This window comes from Lagopus muta, chromosome 5 (genome assembly GCF_023343835.1).
Source record: "Lagopus muta isolate bLagMut1 chromosome 5, bLagMut1 primary, whole genome shotgun sequence".
NCBI lineage: Eukaryota > Metazoa > Chordata > Aves > Galliformes > Phasianidae > Lagopus > Lagopus muta.
In genome coordinates this window covers 38985202-38999001 of record NC_064437.1, presented here as the reverse complement: position 1 = coordinate 38999001, position 13800 = coordinate 38985202, and the positions used below count along the sequence as shown (strand labels likewise).

Genomic DNA, 13800 nt, shown 5'->3' with positions numbered 1-13800 from the left:
GATGTTTGCAAATTTCCAAGGATGCTTTCCCACTTAATCACCTATAGCTTGAGGACCAATTTTGCTATCAATACACTAGGTTGATGTAGTGCCTTTTTTGTATACAATTGTAGTAGGGTACCTGAAGTCACTCGGGGTGCTGTGAATTCAAGATACACGAACTGGATTGTAAATCATAATAGTAAACTCAGAATTTATACCAGAGAGCAGTTAAAGAAGCATAGGCATTAAAAACCTTCTCATGTGTATCACATGATGAAGTTATTCAAAATTCTCCTCTCAATAATTCCTTTACTTTTCACATTCAAAATGTCTTTGCTGAGCAGAAGTTACTTGCCTTGAAGACAAAGTTCAAGGCAATGTTATAATCACACTGGAGCCTCTATGTAGTCTTTAATGCAATGACATAAATTGGGTCTTAACTGGAAGCTGATTTGAAAAAGTTAATCAGACCCCCAAGTAAAAATGAAGCTGCAATACCTCACAGCACCACTACTGCTTATTACAGCATTGGGAAAATTTGGGTACCCTTCACGAGAACCTTCCTTTATTTCCCCAGCTATATTGATCTCTTGGACTTGATGCATGGAATACTCTAACATTCTACAAAGGGGGCCTTTTAAACAACTATCACAGAGCAAAGTTTAGTTAACATTCATGCTATCTTTTTTTCACTCTTCACCCATTCTTCCCCAGTCAGATTTGGCAAGAAGAGAAAGGGGAAAACAACAATTTTAAAAGCCAATTTCTATGTTTCTGTATATATGGGACTTAAGCAATTATTTTTGCATCTAAATTCAGTTGTACTCTAACAGATAAGTACTAAGGAGAAAAGCAGGTTGTCCTTGCAATTGTTTACCCTCAAGACGGTGCAACAAGACCAATTTGTGTTAGTCTGTGAAGTGGTAACTGTATTAAACTGGCAATCCAGCACAGAAAAATTCTAGCATCTAATTCCCCATTCCCAGAGTGACCTACAGTTCCCTATTTAATACTCCATATCTTCCTGGCTGTTCAGTGTACAGTCTTTAAACTTTCCTAATTCTTAAGTAAGCTTTCTTAACACAGACTTCTACACTTTATTTTAATGCATACAGTTTCCTCCTTATTAGTTTGTGTAATGTTCCCTCCACTGTGCGAGAAAATAATAATCCACAAGACAAGTTCTCATTTTATCTTGAACTTGTCACATATTAAGATTCTCCTACTCTGTCAGACTTGTAAGCTTGTCTAATGTCTGTCATTTGTACCCAAAATTAACAAAGTCTATCCACGCTGTATGGTTTTTCAGTTGCTCTGATTTTGATTATATATAATAATTTGTAATTTAAATTCACAGAAAGCGTGCCTATGTAGCAATGTGTTTTCCTTGTCAGTTTTAAAGGCTTGGCCTTTACTGACTGATACCAAAGCCCTGTTTTTTCCACTCATTGCAAAGTTCCGGTAATGCTTGGACTGACCAATTACTTATAGTAATTTGATTATGTACCCTTTTTTATTATTATTATTTACCCATTTAACTGAGGATTGATCAGAAGAAAGAGAGTCAATTAAATATACTGCAATAAACCCAGTATGAATAACAACAGCAGGAACTGAAGTCAAACCAGCAGCAGATAGGAAACATGTAGATAAGGCTGAAATCTTGTCTTTAAATTCTCTTATTTTTCTTGTGCTTTGCTTTGCCAGGGTTCCAAACAGAAGGATATTACTCTAACATTCAGTAATTCAGAGAGCTATAATTGCAAGCACAGCAGGGAGTGACAATAGATAAAACCTTTGCAGTGGCAAAGTGAGCCACATTTGCCCCTCTACTTCTATCCTGACAATTTCTTGATTTCTCAAACAACATTTGATTAAACAGAAACAAATATGACTGCAATTCATCATTAGACTCAAAGGGTCATTCTCAAAATAGACAGAAACACAAAGATGTTTTTAGAAATCCCTTGGGGTTCACCACAATGCAAAACTGGTAGGAATTGAAGAAAAGAAAAAAGAATGAAGAACAAAGAAAAAAAAAGACAAGTCAGCAACCTAGCCTCTAGCTATTAGTTGCTTTTAACCTATGCCTAGAGGGATAACAGTAATGCTAAAATTGATAAAAGTCTCCAGCAACAAGCTTAAGTGAGGGTAAAATCTTTAAGTACTCATTTGAAATATGATCGTTACAGGTAATTTAACATTTCTCCAAATGTAAATCTTCAGCTTCATCCTAACTCCTGGAGAGCACAAAAAGCTGGCAAACTATCTTCCTTAGAACAAAAGAAAATCATTACGAGTCCTAAATGTACAACAGATAGCGATGAAAATGATAAATGGATGCCATGAATACAAAATGAACACAAAGAAAAACTCTGAGAGAATGTTAGGCAGATATTCAAACCGTAATAAATTCTACAGAACACTCCTACCATTCCTCAATTTTATTAAAACAAGAGCAATATATGGAGTTTACAGAATCGCAATTGGTTGCAAGGTATCTTTATTCACATCACACAACATTCAGTGAATTTAAAGGATATAGACCCGAATTCCTGAATGTTAGTGTCTGAAATTTCCCCCACAGCCTTGATCATGTCAAAATTGAAGCCTTCTCAAGCACAGGATGTTTTCACAACTCTGAGACCATATTTGGAAAGCCCTGCTGTAAATGAAGCATGCAACATTCATCTTTATCACTTAGAATCTATGCCATTGCCTTAGACTGTTTTCACAAGCCAAATCTGATATATAATGTCAAAATAAACTACTGAGCAATTGCAAAGAAGATATTGTTACTTGTGTAGTGTTAGCTTAATAGAACAGAGCAACAATAAAAGTTTTATCAAGTACACAGATTCTAACTTGAAGAAAACAGAGCATTAGCATGCAATACTTGAAAAATGCCCTCTGTTTTGAAAGTAATAACAATATTTTCTGTAAGATGTTTTTATAATATGGCTAGACCTTCCTATAGAAGAAATCAAAAAGATCAGAAGGACCATTTATCAGGAAAAAAAAAAAAAAGAACAAAAAATGCTAACATTTCAGCTGAAAACATCATCCATATTTTTTTGGGGTTTTATCCCAGATTCAGCATCACCTGTAGCATAGCCCTGAAGAACCTCTGCAAGCTCTGGCATGGGCTCTGCAGTCTGAGACAGATTTTGAGGGTGAAATCAGTGTGAAAAATAAATAATAATAATAAAAAGTAAATTAATAGAGATACCACCTTTGCATCTTCTGATGTCTCCATCAGAAAAGGGACGGCCAGCAGGGACAGAGAGGTGACTGTTCCTCTCTACTCTGCTCTTGTGAGGCCCCATCTGGAGTACTGTCTCCAGGTCTGGAACCCTTGGTACAAGAAAGACAGAGCTGTTGGAGAGGGTCCAGAGGAAAGCCACAGAGTCATTAGGGTACTGGAGCACCTCCCATATGAAGATAGGCTGAGGAAGCTGGGCTTGTTCAGCCTGGAGAAAAGAATGCTGCATCACTGCAGCCTTTCAGTACCTAAAGGGAGCCTACAAACAGGAGGGGGGTCAACTCTTTGAAAGGGTAGATAACAGCAGGACAAGGGAAAATGGTTTTAAGTTGAAGGAGGGAAGATTTAGGTTGGATGTCAGGGGGAAATTCTTTACAGAGAGAGTGGTGAGGTGCTGGAACAGGCTGCCCAGAGACCTTGTGGATGCCCCATCCCTGGAGGTGTTCAAGGCCAGGCTGGATGGGGCCCTGAGGAACCTGGAGGACCTGGGGAGGTTGGTGGCCTTGCATGTGGCAGGGAGCTTAGAGATTCATGATCCTTGAGTTCCATTCCAACCTTGGCCATTCTGTGATTCTGTGATTAAGGTCAAGTAGAGATGCTGCCCATTTTTGTAAGTAAGGGAAAGCAAAAACCAGGTATAAACGGTTAAACATTCCTCCTCAGCTGTTTTAAGTTAGTCAAGAGGATACTCAAGATTACTTGGCTACTGAATTTCCAACAGTGCAATGGGAAACCAGAGCATAAAATACTCCAGATCATACTCTTAATCGTAAAACACTCTTAAAGATTCCAGCTGCTGTCTTTCCAAGACACCCTGAAGACATACAGTGTAGTCTACCTGTCCACTGCTGTTTTACTGAGTGCAGTAGCTGGAAGTACATAATGATGTCTTAGCTTCTATAAGAAAACAGTGATTGGTAGGAGACCTATAAAACATGAGGTTAAGTTAATGCTGATTACAGTTATCATTAAGAACCTGTTTTCTAAAACAGTGGAACAAGAGACAGTGAAACGCAATGGGCTGGAGCTGGTCATCAGCCCCTACTGCAGAAGAGGAACAGAATGTCAAAACATCTCTCTCTCCCCTGTCATTAGCAACCTATTTGTGAGTCCTGTTTCAGTTTCACATGACAAAAAACAAAACCAATAGAGGAACTCGGTCATGGTCCCTGTCATTGCTTGTGGCCCCTTTGACTCTTCTCTGTATAGCTGCACATGAGCTACCTCTGCTCAGACTTGCAACTACGCTCAGGTTTACATTTTCCCTTCAGGTGCTCAGCAGGTACAAGGAAAGAACAGGAGGAGAGCTCTTAGCCAAGGCATATGGCTCTCTCTCCTGAACCATTTGGCAGTTTCTTTTCATATTTCTGGTGCCCTGTGATGATGTTGCAGTGTATTTGACCCTTTGTGAAAAAATCAGGCATTACTTTGAATAAAGTCTGTCTCTTTGCCGATTGTCTTCCCCATTTGAACCCTAATGAAAACATTCTGATTGATTACTCTGAACCTAAGTGGTGCCAGAAGTCTTCCAAAAGTCTCATGTGTTACAAACAACAAATAAATACATATGTTGAAGAAAACAGTCGTTTTGTTAATGTTCTATTTACACAGCTGGGATCTCGGGAATTTTATCTATCTGTATATTCAGTAAACTAGGCAGATTAATGTAAAGTGCCAGTTTATAAGAGGAAAAAAAAAAAAAACTAAAAAAAGAAGGCTCCCCCTAATCTATCTTTCTCGGCTCCATCCCCCATGCACCCGCATGCCTCCCCCGTAACCACAAAATACAAAGTAACTGGAGAGGATTCTGCACAGACAGATGTAATTTATAACAAAGACAGGAAAAGGCAACCCTAACTCAGAGCTTGCTGCCCTTCCTATAAAGTTCACCTCCTTACCAAGAAAAAGCAGAGAATAATTTGTTTGGTTTCTGTACTCAACTCCTTTTTTTCTTTTATTGTAAAAAGTTTCCATTGTCCTTTTATGTTTTGATTATTGAGTAAGTTTAAAGACTTGCCAAATAGCCCAAGATTGTTAACAGACCAGCACTATTTAACTTTGAATGCTTTAAAAAAATAAAGGCAGAGTTCACATTAATATTCTATGCCCTCATTTTATTTATTATCTTTTCTTTGATACTTAAACATTTTCCTAGCTGAGGTTTATTAAATGTAAGCCTAAGTAGCAATATAAGTTACCTCACATATGAACCACACAGCCTATAAAACTCAGCTTTCTAATTAGTAACACTGCGTTTTGCTGAGAGTAGCATATTTATAGGAAATTGAAATAACATTTTACAAATTAAATATTCAAATGCATTGGAATCAATGTTTAGTTAAAATTCTTCATATTGCATCTTAAGACAAGTTATAAAATTGAAGGTGAAAGTAGAAGACTTAAAATGCAGCAGAAAGTTTTGTATAAAAGGAACTTTAAGCATCTTTAAAACTTATCTGTTGAATACATTCACATTCTCATAAAACCAACCAAAAGTATAAAAAGTTATTAAAATGTATATTGATTATAAATCATCACAGTAAGGAAATGCCATGCTATTTATTTATACGAATAACGTCAAAATTTTATTCATAACATAAGGTCACAAGATGTATGCATTTGATACATACAGATTCACCCATGGGGATACATTCCCATGAAATATTACATTACTAGTCCATTCCACAGATACTTTTAAGAACACAATTTAATCTTTAAGATGATGAAAACCTGGAGATGAAAGTAGAGAGTGCAAAAATAGTTGTGTCCTGCAGCGTAAGCTCATGGATTTCTACTCACCTGCTGGAAAATTGGGAAATATGGGAAACTGCTCCAGCAAACCAGTCACCAATGTCTTCACTCTGGACATGCAAGTATCCAAATGATACCTGTCCGTCCTCAGGTACTTTGCTCAAGAACTTTAAAATTTACCCAAGTCTGCACTTCAGCCAATCTCATTGCCTTACATTTACATAAATAAAAATACTCATCTATAAATACTTTTTAACATGTTATAGTCCTACAATGCAGCACTTAGTGTTCTGGATCTTAAAACACTCCGATAGGGAAAAAAAAATACCAAAAAACTTGCTCTTAATGCTGTTCTATCTTTCAAATCAAAGCCAACAATTCCTACTTGGCCTGCATTCCAACAAATAAATAAACCATTATTGCTGTTATCAGAACCACGCATATTAATACCCACATACACAGAGAAATCAAGTCACTTTCTAAATAGTTAAAAAAGCCACGCAGCACATCTGTGTATATGTAAATTCCTGCACTGTTCCAGAAACGTTTCAGCACCAGCAATTTAAGGTTTTTTCCTCTCTCTCCTATTTAACATCATACAATAAAAAATGCAATGCTTTGACAACTATACAACTGAAACAAAGACGATGATAAGCCTCACATCCATATATACGTATTTGCTCTGGTGTCTTCAGCTTTTCATCCTTCAGAGTGACAAGCAGCATGACCTCAGTCAATTCTCAGTTTAACTCTGTGTATATGAATAGATCCACCAAAATAAAACTTTACAAGTACTCAAAAAGAGGTATTTGTTTTAACACTGGCTTGTCAAAATGACAGTGCTCTGCGCACTGAAGGGGTAGCCTACAACATCTACTCTGCATTTTTCCTGCCTGAATTTTTACCATGATGAGTTCCTACATGGTACTGAATTAGAAAGCATGCTTGCTTTGTATTTGATGTTTCCTAAGAAAAAAAATTTTAAAAGCCTTTTGTTCATCATTCTCTAAAGCAAGATTTGCAAAGAGACTCTACACCTGGTTATAAATTCCACCAGCTCTGGAGCTGCTCCTGGCTTCAAGTCAGCACAGTTCAGCTACCAAAACACTGTAGAAGACCATCAGCATGTGACCTAGACAAAAACATAACTCTTAAAGGTCAATATATCTTCAGAACTGGTAACTGAGTAGAGCAAATTCAGTCATTGTAAAACAAGAGAGGTTTCTAATGTGCAAGATACGCTTAAAATATTTCAAGTAATAATGCACACAATCCCAACAGACTTCACTTTTCGTTCAGTGTAATCACAAGTCCTTCAAGATCCCTCTGGTTATAGCCATAGCAAAATTCAAGATCAAAGGACCAAATCTCAGTTATTTTTGCCACCATAAACCACTGGCTCTCCAGCTTATTTCAGGTCTCTGGTATGACACACTTCTTTAGCGGACATCAAAAATTTTCCCTCAGACATCAAAAGCCCAAGTACCAGTTTGCTAGTTTTAAACATTCATAATCGTAAAATAATAAACCTACTCCTGAAGCTGTAGTTTTGATCTTCGCAGTAGTAAAGGCTTGAGGAACAATTTTTGAAAGAAAAAATAAATAAGGACATGAAAATTAAAGAAAAATGGGATATCACACAACTTTGGTTTATCAAAGATACGTGATGCCAGACTAATTTCAGAGTTTACTTAATATGATAATCTATTTTCTAGACAAAAAGAATGTGTGAGACACGATGACTGCATGGGAGGCAAGGAATATCATACAGATGGGACTGGATGACCTTGAAGAATATTCACTCTTGCATTTAATGAGAAATTGTGAGGTGACATTGTTGGGGCACAATTTTTAAAAATCTGCAGTGCACTGAGAGTACCTCAGCTGGAAAACACAGTGATAACAGAAAAGCAGAACAGCAGATCTACGACAAGAGAACCACATGATACAGTTATGAAATGTGTGACTGACTCTAGGACACATGTAGATTATTCCCAAAGAGAAAAAGAAAGTGGTATTATCATTGTACAGGGTCTTGCTTTTATCTCAGCTACAATACTACGTGCAGTTTGATCACTTATGCTCAAACAAAACTAATTTAAAGTGCAACAGTTACAGAAAATGACCAACAGGATGACTAAAGGCTGCTGTGTATGTAAGAATGCATATAGAAAAAAAAAACAAACATCTTAAAAGCAGAGATTGGGGAAGACTGGCTTTTCAAATTTAGCTAAATGAAGGCTGACAATAAGATTGCTGTCTCTTTATATGCTAGAAAAATAAACACTGTGAACCGAACAAGATCTAAAGGTCAATACTGGCACAAATTGGCACATGGATAAGTGCATATAAGCCTGCTGTGAATACATTTAGACTGGAAATTAAAAGTTTTGGAATCATCACAGCCATCAGGCTCCAGAGCAGTTTTCTAACAGTAACAGCAGAGACAAAAAAGTTAACTTCTTAAGCTTGAGTTAGACACATTTCTGAAGAGGATTATATATGTTTACCTAATGAGAAGGCAGCAATAGATCTGAAAATCGCAGAGGTCCTTTCCAGTAGTATGCTCTTATTTCCTTTGAACTAGTCTTGATATCTTTGCTATGCTAATATTTACAAAACAAAGCTACAGTAAATCAACTTGTGGTTTTTAAGCATTACAAATATTTGAAACCTTTAAGCTTTAAAAAGCACGCACTCTATTAGCTGGGGAATAGGTCTCTCTAGCGTGAACTGATACTCATAGAAATGTTCTGGTTTCACACATCCTTAAAATGGAGTTCTCAAGAATCACTGAGCAAATCTGTTTAAAAAGAGATTGGTTAACCAAAGTAAATGTGCAACACCGAATCAGATTTATATATCAAAGTGAAGTCCCAGACTTCAGGACTTCTGCCGTGAAGAAAGCTTAATTTGCTTTCAAATAGTATATAGTTTCAAATAGTTCTTCCTACTGATGGAAGGGATTTTGGTTCAGACTTAAAACCCAAAAGGTAACAAAACAACAACAAAAAAATCAATCAACTAACAAGAAAAAAATAAAAAATCCCAACCAATCAACCAAACAAAATAAAACCCACCCACATTTGTGTAAAGACCAGACATGTTCCAAAAGCTTAATGTTTCAGAAAGTGAGAGTACATGGAAAGACAGCATTAATGGAAACTGTTTTGGAGCTGTAAGTACAGGGGATGATACTTAGTGACTGCTATAATACTGAGTCTGCACTGCCATTAAACTTAATCTTCGATATTTTTATTGCAACCTGACCCGCTATGACATCTCTAAAGAAAATTACATTGTACACTACTACTTCAAGAAGTCAAACTTAGCTAGTCATCTGGGCCATAAAATAGCAGATTACTCCATCAGGCTGGCTAAAGCAGCCAGGAATAAAACTAGATTTACCAACCACATTATTTTTATTAGGAAATGTTTCAAAGCAGACATAATCCCAGAAGACCTTAGCCTCATTCCATCCAAAAATACACAATGGAGAGCAGCAAAAAAACATGAACTGCAGTATAAGATACAATTTGTAAATCTGGAAAAAAAAAAGAAAAAAAAAAAAAGGAAAAAGAAAAAGAAAAAAATAGGGCAGCAATGCCTCACCCTATCAAAGCAAAATAAACCAGCTGAAAATAGGAAATAATAAAAACTTCTACAAAATTCATGTATTAACAATTTAAACATTTGTTATAAGATCTGACATGTTAATGGGTGTTGCTCCATTGAATCCCTGCACATCAAGATTTAGTCTGTACTCTGTTTGTTTTCTTTGAATTTGCAGGCTAATATAAAAGCACTAAAATCACAGCTAGAGGGCAAAACCTCCAGAAGGGATAAAAGGTAGAAACATTATTTTTAAAAATAGCATTCTTTAAGATGTACGGTATGTGAGTCCTGCATGCATTTTAATTTGGTTATGGTCACAGTCTCACTAAAGCTCTGTTTCTTCTGTTGTCCATTTAAATGTAGGGAACTGCTCATAATAGTAACACAGCAAACAAACAAAAAAAGCAATGAATGTACTTGGCAATCTTAACGCATCTTATTATATGCTTGCACCATTGTGTTTTCTAACTGGTATTTGTGCATATGTAATATATAGGTCTTTGTAGATCTGGAGTGAAGGAGAAGTAAGGGATTTGATAGCTGGAAATGCAATTTTAAATTTTAAAGACTGCCAAACTAGGTTAGATTTATGATGTGTGTTTTATCATCTAAGTAAGCTTTCATTTCTTTCAGTATTAACCTTTTTTTTTCCTAGGCAGTATGATCACCTCAGGCAGTTTGATTTAAAGGCTTTAGCCGATGCAGAAATATATTTAAATTAGTCAGTCATTTGTTCCTTTTTTTTTTATAAAGATTTAAATACTGTCTATATTTCACAAAGTTGGGCTTTATTATGCTAGCTGCATCAAACTCAGAATATTAATCAGACTGTGAAGCTCCACTAATTATGTGCCATATTTAAGTAACTTAGATTTTGTTAAGTGGCAAGCCCATAGATATTGTATGCATAATCTAACTCAGTTTTGAGTCATTTCCCTTTTCTTGTCTGATTTTATTCTACACAGGAAATGACAGGGTCATTTGGAAATAAATGCAGTGAAAGATCAAAAAGGAAATCTGATTGAGAACGCTGTATAATTGCCCACACCAGAGAAAAAATAAAATTCAATGGGCGTATAATCCATTGCTACAAGATTTATCTGGAAAACACATACCAGGGCTTCCATGAAAGGATATTCATTGCAACACTAAGGATTGCTTTTATTTGTTGTAGCTGAATCTCTTATAAAGATGCAGGTCTTCTTATTAGGCTAGTGGACTTTTATTCAGTAGGCAATACGTTCAGCACACATGGAACACAAATTGCTAAAGCAAGCCATCCCAGTTGAGCAAATCTTTGTTGACTTGTCTCCAAGTCTTCATTTGCAAAATAAGGTAATAATGACTAAGCTTTAAGAATACTATGGTACTTGTGATCTGGGCAAATATGGTTGTTACAATTTACTGTCCCTCATTCCAAAATAACAGTTTTCATTGCTGAAGGTAATGGAAAACTGTTCAGATGTTAGCAGCAGTGAGTTTAGGAGTTACAAAACATCCAGCTGTTTGCCATGGTATGTCTACAGAGGCTTTATTTTTATTTATTTATTCCAAGATGGTGATCTACATAGTAAGACAACGGTCAACCTTTCATCACAGATTTATCATCTACTTTAAGCACACAGATTTCCCAGACAAATCTCCAGTCCCTTCTGCTTGCTGAGCACATGCACTGCAGAGCACATGACTCCAGGCGTGCTCCTGCTGTAGCCATATGCATCAAACAACATCTGCCCCTCTAACTTGTCAGGTGACCTCTTCATCTAAGGGGCTGCAAATGTAGAAGATAACACTCTCCTTTTTTATGGATAAGCATCTCTATAGAAAGAGAGCTTTAAGTCTATGCTGAGTACACCAATCATCACATTTCAGCATATTAAACAAGAGCAGATAATGCCATAAATTTGTATAAATTTGTGTAGCTTTGAAGTGCTAAACTGTAACTTGTTGAAGAACAATATTCACCCTATATCAAAATAAACTCTATACAAATATAAGAACTGGTCATTTTGGATATTGCATGGTGGTTTGACAAATTAAGGTATCACCATTGGTGATACCACCAATGGTGGTATCTCCACCATTGGACTCAAAATACAAAACAGTTTAAACCAAACTAATGCATAGGTAAAAAAAAAACAACAACAACAAAAACCAAACAACTGGAAGAGAGCAGCAGCTAAAAATTGTCATGAAAGTTTTTGTAACAGTTATATTTGAATTGTGCTTCTTCCTTTATGGATTACCACCAAAATCCTTCACAGAAAGACATTTCTGCTTTTCCACAGCGAAAGCTCTACCTTCATCAGAGGTGGTACTTTCAAACTGCGCAGATTTACTAAAGAAATTATGTAATCAAAGCCTCATTAAAAATCTTTTTATCAATTGGAAAGCTCTAGCCAACCACTGATCTTTTTAGCTAATATGAAAAAAACAAAACTAAACAACCTTAGCAGTACAATGATGAAGTCCTGCTCTACTTGCTCACTGAGTTTTGCTGATGATTTCAAAAGAGCCAGAATTTTAAGTCACTTTACAACTAACCTCAGAATAACTCACACGTCAAACAAAGCTATTTTAAAAGTGACACCGGAAGAAATTATACCACATTGCTCATAGACCCAATCCACTGGCTTAATGTGTAAAAAAACATTTTCCGATGCATTAACTTTAACTTTGCTACGAACCGAAAAGCTAAAATATGTGCCAAAAAAGAAATTACACTACCATACCTCTCAGAGCAACCACTTGTCTCCTAAATTACAAATGTAAATTCTTTCTGATGTATGGTAAGATATATCATCAAAACGCACTATCAGACTAAAGGAAGGTGCATTTGATGAACTGAACCTGTCTGTTTGATTTAAGACCACATCCTGAGTCAACACATTTTTCTATGCATTTTTTCACAAAAAAGCTATAAAATATGACAAAGTTTAGAGTCAAGTCAATTCACTGTTAACACTATTTTGAAAATGTAGGATTTCTAGCCAGCTTGTTTCTTTATGATGGGTATATTTAGCTATTGGTGACCAATGTGGATGGATAAATAAATATGAATTAATTGTAGATACATAAATATCAGGACTGTGGTCAGACTCATGCTTGGTACACAATCGTTCCTGATTTTGATTGCTGATTATAACATAGAGTCAGACTCATGCATCACTAATTCAAATGACAGGCACTAACTTAAATATACATACACAAAATTTTTGCTGATTTAACACAACGTTTTAACCAAGGACTGCATTTACACTTTTTTGAAATTCAAAATTAATTTTGAATTTGAGGATCAAAATATCTAACTTATATTCTTTAATCAGCCATTTTACGTTAGTAATGAAGTAATGTTGACATGAAGTTGCTTTGAGCAATACAAAACATATGCCAGAGTGCATTCATTAAATAACTCTACATAATGAATTCCATCTATATAAATGATTTACCTCATTACTTATCACATGTTCCTCTCTAGGACTGTGGAAGATATATTCATACAATTTATAGAGTCGAAATAAGCTGCAAAACAAGAGAAAAAGTAATACTAGTACAGCTTTAAATTTTTAGAAAGGCAATATTACGTAAAATTTTATTTCACTAAAAGCCACTCTCCGAACCAGTCATACTCCAAATGTTAGGAAGATGTTGGCTAACTTCAGCAAACTGCTGTTTAACTTCTATAAGCTACAATATGCAGTGTGTTTAATTTATGGGATTTACTTTTAGATTGCTGTAGGAAATACAGTACAATACATCTGCTTTCTTTTACGAAGTCAAACTCTGAAAACACTAAGTTCTACTTAGAAAAAAAGTAATCTCTGGAACACTTATCACCAGGATACTCATGCCTTTAATATCGGTGGTGGTGAACAAGCAGGAAACAAAGCCAAATGACCTCGCAGATTTTGGGCTGCTGGTCCAGCAATCAATTTTGATGTTGGAAGACAAAGCAAAAAAAAAAAAGAAAGCATTTATTCTCTCAAGATCACGTTTCAAAATCAGCGTATAATTTTCTTAAAGAAAAGCTAGAAGACCAGGTCGGCATACTGCAGTTTTGCATATTACTACAAAAGTAACAAAGTAGACCATCTCAATGGCCTAACATATTTATTTTCCTTAAAACATATATGGCTTTCCATTTCACGCTTTAAATATTATTCCTTGTTTCCTTTCTTTATGATCAATGA

The 13800-nt window shown here is 35.8% G+C and overlaps 1 protein-coding gene across 1 annotated transcript in view; it reads right to left on the bottom strand.

The window, feature by feature from the left end:
* Positions 1–13800, bottom strand: part of CABCOCO1 (ciliary associated calcium binding coiled-coil 1) — a 51645-nt gene that overhangs the window by 19934 nt on the left and 17911 nt on the right. Inside the window, exon 5 of the mRNA XM_048946445.1 lies at positions 13060–13132. Within this exon, the coding sequence (XP_048802402.1) occupies positions 13060–13132 (73 nt within the window). The remainder of the gene's footprint in view (positions 1–13059; positions 13133–13800) is intronic.